At 53.8% G+C, this 12651-nt stretch overlaps 1 protein-coding gene across 1 annotated transcript; it reads left to right on the top strand.

Moving 5' to 3' along the window:
* Positions 1-5739: 5739 nt before the first annotated feature.
* Positions 5740-11634, top strand: LOC123829545 (phospholipase A and acyltransferase 4-like). The gene is made up of 4 exons (XM_045855372.1): positions 5740-5819; positions 7818-7926; positions 9771-10036; positions 11336-11634. The coding sequence occupies exons 1-4, from the start codon at positions 5808-5810 to the stop codon at positions 11519-11521; spliced, it is 573 nt and encodes a 190-aa protein (XP_045711328.1). The 5' UTR covers positions 5740-5807; the 3' UTR covers positions 11522-11634.
* The last annotated feature ends 1017 nt before the right edge of the window (positions 11635-12651 follow it).

Raw genomic sequence — 12651 nt, 5'->3', positions numbered from 1 at the left:
CCCGCTCCTCCTGTCAGGGTCCCACCCCCACCCACGGGCCCTCCAGGGCAGGTATCGGGGCTGCAGTGTGGGCAGACCTCTGTGACTCGAGGTGCTCTGGAATAGCCCGGCACTCACTGTGGGTGGCAGAAAGGGACGTTCTAAACCACATGTGGAGTTAGCGTCTGTGGTTGAGGTTTCGCTTGAAACCCCCCAAAAAAAGGAATTTAAAGGAAATCAGGGTAGTTCCTGCACCATTGATTTATAGCTGCCTATTGTCAACCACCATGGTCCTGGAAGACTTGACTCCATGGAGTGATTTTAGGCAACACGTTTTCTCCCTGTTTTACTCGGGCACCGGCCGGCCCTGCGGCAGCCCCTAGTCCTCTTGCACCTAACCTTCCTGACCCTTGTGGCCCTCCCTCACTCCCCCGCCCCCCGCCCCTGCAGGACTTCCTGTCCCACCACACAGCGCCCTCACACTTCCACTCCTTTGCTGGCTCATCTGCACAGCCACTTCTCTCCTTCCCCGCCCCCGCCCCACCCCCGTGCCTCCTCTCCCCCCATGAGATAGGCACCCCTCCTCTGAGATGCTGCCCTGAAGTCCCCAGCCTGGCTCAGCCGACACTCTCTAGGTCCCCAGGCCCCAGGCACCTCCACCTCTCCCCACAAGGACCACGTGGCACTGCAGGTACCTGTGCCTGTCTGTACCCCTCTGGGCTTTGAGCTCCAGTCAGGGAGTTCCCTGTGTGCTGGGCCCTCCCTCCTGCATCTCCAGGATCCAACCCATAGGGGCCTGGTCTGCAGTAGGAGGGAAGGAAGTGTGTGAGAAGGAGGAAAGTCAGGCGGTCAGTGGGGCTGGGATTCCCCAGCTCCTCCTCTCTGTGCTCCAGGGCAGGGCGGGCCCAGTGCCAGCTCTGTCTGGGGAACAGGCAGGGATTTTCCACTCTGAATCTAATGTCCAGCTAAGGCCAGGCCAGGGCACTGTCCACTGTAGCAGGTTGTTGGGAACTGCCGTAACTGGTATCAGAAGCTGAAACCCCCACCTAGGCTAAGGCTAAGGGAACGCCCTTGGAACTGTGAGCCAGCAAGGAGACAAAAGCTTATCTTCCTGGCAGGAATGCTGCTTCTGCTGTTTTATTCATAACTGAACCCCAAAAAGCTTGGTTGGTTAGCCAAAGACTGGTAAGATTCCCCAAGGGGGGAACGACCTAAGACAGGCATGATCACTTTGGGAGGCCCCCCAAAAGAAGGACTTTGGGGGCTGCAGCAAAAGGGGGTGATGGACCCTCGCTCCTCGGTTTTGACATAGCCTGAGTTCTCAGTGTCTGGGAAAACACCTCCTTGTTTCTCGGTTGCCTTAGTTCCCTTGCTCCACCTAAGCCTGAAACAATGACAGGGTGGTGCAGCTCTGTGCTGAAAAGGGCGGATTCCCCAGGGTGATCAGGCCTAAGAAAAAACATGTAAATTACTGTGAAACCTTCTTTGTTTAGAATGCTCTCAGTTGAATGAGAAGGGTCTTAGGAGGAAGTTATTTTGTTCCTCAGTCTTACAGCTCTTTGACCCCCAACTCAATAGACCGGCAGAGTTCTTTGTTCTCTGTGGTTCCTTACTTCCCTCTAATGAGTACTGTACTTTACCTGAATTATTATGCAGAATGAGCCCAACAAAAGCAGGTATGGACGGTAAATCAGCGCGCTCCCCACCAGGGGGGGTGGCCATTTCGTCCCTACTTCCCCACAGAAACTAGTTTGTCTCTGTGCATGTGTTTTTTCTCACGTGTTTATTGTTGAGCCATCCACAGTGTTCCGTGATCACTGCTGGCCGGTGACCCACGCGCAACAGCTGGCGCCCAACGTGGGGCAGCGATTCGGGACCACAGAGGTGGGACCCCGATCGAGACCACTTGGAACCAGCAGCTACAAGCGGTCGCTGTGGGCAACGCATCAACTTCGGGTGGATTTGCGCGCTAACAGCCCAGGTAAGGGCCGACGACCCCGTTCTCTTTCTCGGGCATGTCGTAGGATGCGTTGAATTTTCAGGGAAGTAGGTCTTTCTTTTCTAGGTCATTTCTCTCTTCGCGACTACCTATAATTGGGTAAATAGCAATTTAATTTTCAAGTTTGGAAAAACAAATGATTTGCCCTGAAAAAAGTAATCAGGTGATTTGTTTTGGCCAATTAAAAATAAATAAAAGGAAGCTTTTTCTTTAAAAAAAAGGGGTAAACATGGGTTGTAATTTATCTAAAGGGCAGAAAGCTTTTCTGCGTATATTACAACAAGTTCTTAAAGAAGCAAAGTATAAGGTGAAAGAAAAGCATCTGGTTCAGCTTTTGCAATCTATAAGAAAATATTGTCCTTCATTTCCTGATAGATGGATGGTAGACATTGATGCATGGGAAAAAGTGGGTGCAAGGTTGAAATCTTTGAAAAACTCTGGTATATCTATTGGTGCACACACCTATGTAACCTGAAGGCTGGTCAGACATTCTCTCGAGTTCATTTGGGCAAAGAAAACAGAGCTAGACTATTGAGGAGGAATCTGATCCTGACAGTGAAATGGCGTGCAATTTGAGTGAGCAGATCACGGAGGCCCCACCTTCACCCCCACAGAGAAGGATGGATTTTGCTCTGTATCTGCTCTGAAAAGGAAATTGAGGATTCCAGGGAAGGTTGAAACTTCACACTCTAGGAATGTAAATGGGGAAACTGTAAAGATAAATGGAAAAGTAAAAGTTTTAGGAAAGAAGTTATGTGATGTTAGTTAATAATTGAAGGTATAAGGCATGGAAATGCAATCTTGGTGAATATCAGAAAGAAAGAATAGAGAGTTTGTGAATGTTTCAGAAGGTCTGTGGAAGTGAAAGTTTTCAGAAGCCTGGTAGATATCAGAAGGAAAAGGATTTTCCTTCACACTTTATATTTTTCTCCCTACCTGATCCCTCCAGAATTTGGCATTCTAAAGGAGTAAGTAATGACATAAGGTTTCTTTGCATAAATCTAACAAGATCAGTTGTTAATAGTGGATATGATTTAATTGTGCCTTCCAACTCTTTCCAAATCTGTTATCTCCAGAATATGACCAGAAAATGAATGAGTCCAAATGGCATTATAGCATTTAACAATGCACTGCCCTCCTTATGAGTCCGACAGTTTGTTAACACCTGGTTGCACTTATTGTTTAATCAATACTACTTTAGAATTAGTCCAACGGGCTCAAATAGATCAGGAGAACCTGACCCGCCTTTCTGCAGTTGAATCAGCACTGGACTGGACTGGCGAACGCCAGGACGCTCTCGTGACTCCTCAGCACCTAACTTGTGACCCTGGTTTCTCCAGACTGTGTGTCACACCGCTACAATGGAATTCCAGCCAACATACTTGGACTGATATACAACATCGCTTGAGGGGAGCTTTCTCCACTAATTTAAAAGGACAAATTGATAAATTGCAGTTGGAGTTACATCAGCAGCTGCAGGACATTCAACGTTTAACCAAACAGGACATTTTTCGAACCCTTAATGAAAATATTAATTGGCTGAATCCTAAAACATGGTTTGATGGAATTAATTTGAGAATTTGGGTTTTTGGAGCTGCTGGTTGTTTACTGATTGTAATATTGATTTGTGTACTTCAGTGTATTTGCAAATTGTTTTCCCAGGGTCGTATCAGAGACCAGCAGGTAGCCACCTTTATGGAACCCTTAGCAGTCCTAACTGAAAACAAGGGAGAAGGTATGAAAAACCACTCTGGCAGGCGTAAAATTAAAACTCAACACCCACGTAAGAAAGTAGGTGATGAGTCGGTGCGCGGAACTGCACCTGTTAAGAAATCCTCTCATAAAAAGTCAGGCTTGCATTATGCTCAAACTGCCATGTGATTTGCCTTTCCTGATATCTATGTAATTTCTCTCAAAGATTGAAATGTAATCAGGCCTATTACTTTTGTTTTTCCCTTAATATGTTTTCTTGCACTGAATTTAGAAATTTAGGTATTCACAAGCCATAAAATTTAGTTTCTGCTTTAATTTCTATTATTGCCGTATGATGTATGTAGATGTTGCTTTTCTTCTGATTTGCATTCGAAAACAGCAAAGTAGGTTTCACAGGCTTAACAATCACAATTGATTTTAAAAACTAAAAAAGGGGAAGATGTTGGGAACCGCCCTGACTGGTATCAGAAGCTGAAACCCCCACCTAGGCTAAAGCTAAGGGAACGCCCTTGGAACCGTGAGCCAGCAAGGAGACAAAAGCTTATCTTCCTGGCAGGAATGCTGCTCCTCGGCTTTGACATAGCCTGAGTTCTCAGTGTCTGGGAAAACACCTCCTTGTCTCTCGGTTGCCTTAGTTCCCTTGCTCCACCTAAGCCTGAAATAATGACAGGGTGGTGCAGCTCTGTGCTGAAAAGGGCGGATTCCCCAGGGTGATCAGGCCTAAGAAAAAACATGTAAATTACTGTGAAACCTTCTTTGTTTAGAATGCTCTCAGTTGAATGAGAAGGGTCTTAGGAGGAAGTTATTTTGTTCCTCAGTCTTACAGCTCTTTGACCCCCCAACTCAATAGACCGGCAGAGTTCTTTGTTCTCTGTGGTTCCTTACTTCCCTCTAATGAGTACTGTACTTTACCTGAATTATTATGCAGAATGAGCCCAATAAAAGCAGGTATGGACGGTAAATCAGCGCGCTCCCCACTAGGGGGGTGGCCATTTCGTCCCTACTTCCCCACAGAAACTAGTCTGTCTCTGTGCATGTGTCGTTTTTTCTCGCGTGTTTATCGTCGAGCCATCCACAGCACTCCGTGGTCACTGCTGGCCGGTGACCCACGCGCAACAGCAGGTCCCTATGTGGACAGAGGGAGGTGAGCTTGGGTCCTGTCTGGATAAGAAAAGGGTTACCTAGGGAACAGCCTGAAAATTTTTTGGCTGCAACAAACCCCTTCCCCAGGAGCAGGGGTGCAGACGAAGCACGCTGGAACATGCACTGCACCTTCCCAGAGTCCCCCCATTTCCAGGAATAGCCCAAGTCCGGCGGCTCCTTTCCCGCTGCACACACAGAGCTCAGCCTGCCTCTCCTGGGGACGTGTGTGAGTCCGGACCCCGGGGCTGACAGAGGGGAGCTGCCCAGTCAGTGTGCTAAAGTTCAAGTTCGTGTGATCAAGCAGGACAGATGTCTTGGAGGAAAGTGGAGAGAGAACTAACTGGGGCTGTCTCACTTCCCAGGTCCTGGGGTTCCCTCACTTCCCAGGTCCTGGGTCCCCCATCAGCCCACCCTCAGCGTCACCCACAGGGGACTTGTGCCCTTGTATGAGAAGACACCAGAGACCATGCACTCGCTCCTTGTGGGTGCACTGACAGAAGGCCATGTGGGGCTTCGTGAGGCCGTGGCTGTCTGTACGTACACAGAGACTCTGACCTTGGCAGCACCTTGAACTCAGACTTTCAAGCCCCAGTGACCCCATGGTTTCATGTATGTAATTATGGGCCTGTCCCCTCAGAGAAATCCTGAGTCTCCCTATAAAGCATGTTCAGCCCTGGCTAGTGGCTGAGTTGTTGGAGCGTCAACCTGAGGCACCACGGTGGCCAGTCTGACCCCCGGGCGGGACACACACAGGGAGCAACTGAAGTGCATGGATGAGTGGGGGAACGAAGCGATGCTTCTCCCTCTCTCTCTCTATCTCTCTCCCTTCCTTCCTCTCTTCCTGAAATCAATTAAAAAAATACCAAACCTATTTCGTATTCAGTTGTTCCTAGCATCATAAAGGAAAGTGAAAGCGGAACTCTCAGCTTCCATATAAAGCCTGTCCCACCAGCAACGCCCAACACACAGCGCCATGGACTCCCAGGTAAGTCCCTGCACCTTCCTGTCGGTGGCTCTGGGCGGCGGGCAGGTCCCCTCCTGCGAGGGCCCTGCCTGTGCTCCCGGCCTTGTGATCCCCAGAGCTCGTCTTTGGAGGCTTTTAGAGAAAACTATGCTGTTTCAAAGTCTCTTTTAATGGGTAGGACGGTGAGGTCCTCAGGCAAATGAGCCTTGTCTCTTCATCTGGCACCATGAGGGGACCTGGGGTCCCCAAGAAGAGGGATGTGTGGGTGTCCAGGCTGATGGGGGGAGCTGGGAAGCCAGCGAATCCCTGGCCTGTCTCCCTCAGCTGCCGCCCCAGATCTGAGCCTTCTCAGCCCCAGTCTGTTCTCTCCCCCCTTTGCTCGAACACAGTTGGCCCCGCCTGGCACTGTGCCCTGGAATTTTAGCGTGCTGAGTCCACAGCTCCCCTCCTGTCACCCTGGGGTCCAGACTCACACACGCCCCCAGGAGGGGCAGGAGGAGCTCCGTGTGTGTTTAACTGAGAAGGAGCCGCTGGTCTTGGGCTACTCCTGGAAATGAGGGGGTTCTAGGAAGGCGCACTGCACACTCCAGAGCCCGTCCATCTGCATCCTGGGTCCAGAGCCAGGGCCGTGTTGGGGGAAACACAAAACCGGGCAAGTGCTTGGGGAACCGTTTCTGACCCAGACAGGGCTGAAGCTCACCTCCGTCTGTCCCCGGCTACTGTGGACAGTGCCCTGGCCTGGCCTTAGTTAGACATTAGATGTAGAGTGAAAAATCACCCCCACCCCATTCCCCCTCCCCAGATGGAGCTGGCGCTGGGCCCAGAGAGGAGGAGCTGGGGAATCCTGAGCCCACTGACCGCCCCACTTTCCTCCTCCTCACACACTGCCTTCCCTCCTACTGCAGACCTGCCCCCTATGGGGGGGATCCTGGAGGTGCAGGGAGGGAGGGCCCGGCACACAGGGGCCTCCCTGACTGGAGCTCAAGGCCCAGAGGGGTGCAACAGGCACAGGGACCTGCAGTGCCACGTGGTCCTTGTGGGGAGAGGTGCAGGTTCCCAGGGCCTGGGGACCCAGAGAGTGTCAGCTGAGCCAGGCTGGGGACTTCAGGGCAGCTTCTCAGAGGAGGGGTGTCTGTCTGATGGGGGCAGAGGAGGCGCAGGGGTGGGGCGGGGGAGAGGAGGACAGAGAAGCACATGTGTGTGCAGAGGGGCAGAGGTGGGCGTGAGCTGCCTGGAGGGAAGGCAAGGCCTGCAGTGGCCCCGGGGGGGCAGTGTGCTGGGAGGGCCAGGGGGCCAGGAGGGGTTGGCCTGAGGGGCCTGAGAGCTGCCCACGGGCTAGCCTGATTTCTGAGGCCAGATGAAGGTCATTTCCAGGTGGGCCCTGTGGAAGCCACAGTGGGTCTTGGGGAGACTGGAGGGGGAGGGAGAGGCACAGGAGGCAGGGGGCTGCTCAGGACACCATGAGGGTCACATAATGGGAAACCGGGAGGCCCTGAACCAAGTCATCTGTGAGGAGATGAACAAGGACGTGAATCAGGAGAAACTTCCAGCATCAACACCGCTGTTGGGTGTTGGCAGGAAGGAGGGCAAAGGGGAGCTGACCCCTGGCCTCAGATCGGGCGTCCTGGGGTGAGGGCTCTGGAGGGGCTGCTATTTACTGAGGTCAGGCAGAAAAGGAGAGTAAAACTGAAATATTGTCCAGTCACGAAACAGCCACTCCCTGGGCAGTGCACTGGGGCCAAGGAAGGAGCTGTCAGAGGGGAGGGGGCAGGGACGCAGGGACTGGGAGACCCGGGGCAGAGAAGACCCAGTGCAGCCGCTTTCCTGCCAGGTGCTCCCTGCACTCCCTGCCCCCTCTCTGAGCCTCAGTCTGTAAACCAGCGCAAACCGGTGCTCCGCACACCCTCACCAGGTGACGAGCACCAGCCAGGGGTCCTCAGGCCAGCAGTAAGTCGCCAAGCAGGGCCTTTTCTGGTGCCTGGAAATCTGTGTACACCCTTCTGGCATTTTCTCTTGCAGGAAAGCAGCGAATGCAATCCAGGAGACCTGATTGAGATGTTCCGTGATGGCTTCCAGCACTGGGCACTCTACATGGGAGATGGCTACCTGGTCCATCTGGCTGTTTTACGTAAGGACTGTGAAAGTGTAATTATCAAAAGTTTCATTAACATAATGAGAATAACTCAAAGCCAAATGTCATCATGGGAAACCTGAGTTGGTTTCTCCCCGAGCAGTGGGTGCGTCACCCTACATCCATGTCCCTCTGAGTCACCCCAGTGAGTCACCCAGTACCTGACAGGGCAGGCAAAGAGGTCCGTGGGCGCCCCAGTGCAGCCAGGTGGTTCGGCACTGGGGGCTCTGCAGCTCAGTGCCCGGTTACCGGGGCATGCGAGGGCTGATGTCACTTAAACCAGCAAAGGCTCTGAGTGTCTGTGGTCACATAAAAGACAAGGTTCCGCAGTGCTCTGTGCTGGACACTCACGTGATTTCACAGAAAAGGTGTCCTGAGTGTGGACTTAGTTGCCCTCAACAGAGGAGGCTCTCACAGTGACATGTCACTAAGAACATGCTCTCACAGACCCACCTGAGTGCCCCGAGCGCTCTCTTCAACTCCTGGAGAGCAGGGGAGGCAGGACGGCCCGGCAGGTCCGAGGGGAGTGCGGGACGCAGGTGTGCGTGCCGTCCAGGATGGAGGGATGCTGGGGTGGGACTGCTGACTGAGGGCCCGTGCTGCGTGTCCCCCAGAGCCTGTCACCCTAACCTTGGGCCGAGGGTTTGTACTGCCCCCAGACGGAATCTGTAGTCAGAATAACCTTTGCGTCTTGTCCATTTTCTGTAAGCTCTCAGCTACCCTGACAGAGTCGTAACAATGTCTGAACGGACGGAAACTAGTGAGCGCTACCCCCCTAAACAGGGTCACACTTCAGGAGGCTTGGAGCAGAGAGCAGGGCTGCAGCCCCCAGGGTCCAGGGTCCAGGGTCTGGGCTGTGCCTGCATGTTGGGAGGACTTTCTTAAGGGAGGGGCGCTCAGTGGGAACCTCAGCCTTCAGATGAGAACCATAAACTGAGCGTGCTCAGTTGCTGTGCGCACTGTTGCCCACCCACCCCACCTAGAACATGACACCCGGACCCAGTGGGATGGACTGGGGGCCCCAGCAGCTGGCAGCTCCAGTGTGGGCCTCTGCACTGTCCACAGCGCTGTCAGGAACGCCCAAGAATGTGTCTCGGGTCCAATGTTGATTATATAAGGGGGGGTCCAAAACATTGGAATTTATTTATAAAAGAGATGTACTTATTCTTACATGTGTAAACTTCAGTCATCTTGAAAGAACTCTCTGCTGGATGCCGCACAACCACCGAGACCTTCTCTCCACTGCTCAGACCTGCTTTTGACTCGTTGATTCTGATGCCTTTTAGTGCTGCTGCCGTTTTTTGGGTCACTTCTCCCACATCAGCAAAACACGTCCCTTTTAGGACCTTTTCCACCCAGGGAAACAAAAAAGTTGCTTGGGGACAGATGGGGTGAATAGGAAGGGTGGGGCATGGGGTTTATGCGGTTTTTGGTCAAACACGGTGGGCCCTCAAACGGCTCTGACCTCTTCGGGAAATGCACGAGGGCCCCGAGAGGAACGGAAAACAAACACGGTTTCCAGTCATCGTTCACGGCAGCTGAGCCGGGGCACAGACAACATGCTCATTAACGGGAGGGGCTGGTCAGCTGGACGGGGACCATTCTGGTAACAGAACACAAGGCAGCCACTGGCCACCCCAGCACTAACACCATGAAAGCACATCACAGCTTGTTCAGTCAAAGGAGCGAAATCTGTGATTCCCCCAGTCCCGTCTGGGAAGGGACAGACACCAAGAGCTCAATAGATGGCTCCCTTTGCCCTTCCTTCTGGTCTCACCCTCTCTTTCCCCACCCAGTAGTCCCCCCACTGGAGTGTCTGACCCCAGTGTCTCCGGTTCCAGGTGACTCACCAGAAGCGAGCGCCTCCAGAGAGGACTTATTTCTGAGCAAGAAAGCAGTGGTGAAAAAGGTGCCGCTGGCTGATGTGAAGAGATCCACATATCGGGTGAACAACCAGTTGGACAAGGAGCTACAACCACTGCCTGTGGAGCAGATTATCAGTACTGCCGAGAGGATGATTGGAGAGAAGATGGAGTTCGATATTAGCAGCAACAATTGTGAGCATTTTGTCACCAAACTGAGATACGGTGTGCCCAGATGCCTGCAGGTAAGACCCTCTCTGGGTGGTCTCTTTTGCTCCTGGAGGTCTGCTTCAGGTGGGGCGACCAGGCGGTGCACCCAGAGGGAATAGTTACCCTGAACGATGCAAAAGCGGGCTCTGGGGGATCCCCTGTGGCAGGGAGGCAAGACATCTGAGAGCCCTTCTCAGATCTGCTTCTAATCCTCTCAGCGTCTTTGCACGAGTCACCTCCTCCCTCGGCCTCAGTTTCTCCATGTGTAGAAGAAGAGCTGGTTGGAGGACCTCTCGGGCTATGTCCAGCTCTATCCATTTAGGGTCCTTCACCTGTAAGACCTCCTAAAGGCAGCACCTGGGGCCCCTGTGTGTGGTCAGGGAGCATCTGAGCCCAACCAGCACCATGGCAGGCCAGCTCTCCTAGGGCCCCAGAGAGCACTGGGGCAGGAGGTGCCCGGTCAGTGGGCCCATGTGCCAGCTCAAGGACACCTTTGTGTCCCACCTGGTCACAGTTTTAACCCCTCCCCCTCTCTCTCTTCCCAGTGTGTTGTCCCAACACACCCAGCTAGTGAGGGGCAGGAGCAGGATTCAAGAAGTTAGGGGATGTGCTCACAAAGTGCTCACAATTTTTGCTGCTAATATCGTACTCCACCTTCTTGCCAATCATCCCCAGTTGCCCTGCTCTTCACTGCTGAACCACAGCGCCCCCAGGACTGGGGGCCCCAAGACTGGGTGGGTGGGGGCCTGCTGAGAGAGAGTGGAGGAAGAAGGGGCAGGTGTGCAGGGGGTAAGGGTTCGATGATGAGGTGGGGGGTGTGAGGCCAGCCAGACGTCCAGGTGGGCATGTTGAGCAGCAGATGGACATGTGAGTCTGGAGTTCAACACTGAGGGGCACTGGAAGGCGAAGTTTCCAGGCTGCACTTGTGAACAGTCCACAGTGTGGCTGTGGTTTCCCAAGGTCTCCCCTCAGCCTCTGCCACAAGCGTCCCCCTGCAGGGGCAGCCCCAGGGAGAGCCCAGACCACAAAGCCATTCCCACCTTGACCCCAGAGCTCTGGGCCCAGGACCCCAGGCACAAAGCCTCCTCCCCACCCACCCAGGCCGGGAACACTCGGCCTCCCCCAGGGAGTGCACACAGAGGACTCCCTCAGCCCCTCCTGCCAGTAGGCGGGACAAATCCAGACAAGCCCACACTGAGAAGTACTCACAACTTCTGTTTCCCAGGGAATGGGGCCAGCATCCTGTGTGGGAGAGGACCCTGGGCTTGCCTTGGGAGGGAGGGAGGACCTGCCTGCACTGGCTGTGGACTCTGACATGGGCTGCCCACTTTCAGATTGAAAAGGGTACGGTGGCACCAGAGTTGGCTGAAGCCTTAGCTGACGCTGCTGCTGCAGCAGCCCCTCTTGCTCAATCTGCAATGACGAACTCGTCCCACCCCAGTGACAGCCTGAAGAAGCCACAGGATCCTGCCCTCGAAGCCGCTGACCAGCCAACACCCCCACCTCCCCTGCCTCCCTGACCCCGGCTCTCGGGCAGCCCCCAGTTCTGTCCCTCGCTCTCCCTCTCGCTGACCGAAGGATGGAATAATTGCACCAAGACCTAGAATGAATAAATGTATCTGCCTTTCCCTTCTGAGAGGAATTCCACTGTGTGTTGCGTAGACTTCTAAACCAGACGGGAGGAGGTTCAGCGCCTGTTGGGGACACCAGCAAGCTCTGGCCATGTGGCCCTGGGTGATGCTCCTGACTCCCAGGCCTCAGGTCCTTCTCTCCCAGATGGGCCGGGGTCCCCGTCCCAGTGACAACGTGAGGGTTGGGTGAGTCGGTGGGCGGGAGACCCCTGCCCCTGTCTGGTCTGCGGCAGGAGTTCAGAGGACCGTCCCCGTGGTTCTGTGCAGACCGACCCTTGTTCCCACTGGACATCACTCCTTTCACTCCCAGGGGGCAGAACACGAACACGAGATTCTCCCCACACCACCATCCCCCCGTGGAGTCCCGCCCTCTGGCCCCTGGGGCCCCTCACAAGGCATGGCCCTCCCCCAGTGACCTCTCTCACGCAGCCCACCTGGTAGAAAGTGCCGCTTTTCTCTTTGAACTCAGAGGCCTCCTCCTCACCACCTGTGACAGCAGAGGGAATGCTCTCATTTCTGGGCACCCCCCTTGCCGAGGCTCCAGCTGCCCCCGGGGGGGCGATGCTGAAGACCCCCACCCCGACACTGAGGGCAGGACACCCCTCTGTGGGACACTGGGATGGGGGTGCCTGGGGTCACAATTGGCCCAAACTCGTAGAATGCGCAGCAGCGAGAGCGGCCCCTGAGGTAGACTAAGGAGCTGGCTTATGATGCTGTGTCACTGCAGGTTCAGCGACTGTGACAACAGTGTCCCCTCCGGGGACTGTGGACAGCGGGGGAGGCTGTGCATGAGTGGGGTCGGGGGGACAGGACATCTCTGTACCATCCCCCGATTTTTCTGTGAGCCTAGAACTGCTCTAAAAAGTAAGTCTGTTTAATAAGGTAACAGATATGATATATTTGACTTTACAAAAATTTGGTTTTCTTTATGGCAAAATGTTCTCATTATTCTCTTGTGTATTCCCAAATACTCACTCAGTTTCTTTGATCACATCTACTCAATCATTTAAAAATATTCC

Source organism: Phyllostomus hastatus, unplaced genomic scaffold, assembly GCF_019186645.2.
Source record: "Phyllostomus hastatus isolate PE091 unplaced genomic scaffold, TTU_PhHast_1.1 phas_scaffold_11, whole genome shotgun sequence".
NCBI classification, from domain to species: Eukaryota; Metazoa; Chordata; class Mammalia; order Chiroptera; family Phyllostomidae; genus Phyllostomus; species Phyllostomus hastatus.
This window is presented reverse-complemented; position numbering and strand designations above follow the sequence as displayed.

What these genes read in the sequence shown, in the direction of transcription:
- LOC123829545 (XM_045855372.1), top strand. An exon ending in GGTCCATCTGGCTGTTTTAC is followed by an intron (nt 7,927 to 9,770) that starts GTAAGGACTGTG and finishes CTCCGGTTCCAG; the next exon opens with GTGACTCACCAGAAGCGAGC. An exon ending in GTGTGCCCAGATGCCTGCAG is followed by an intron (nt 10,037 to 11,335) that starts GTAAGACCCTCT and finishes GCCCACTTTCAG; the next exon opens with ATTGAAAAGGGTACGGTGGC.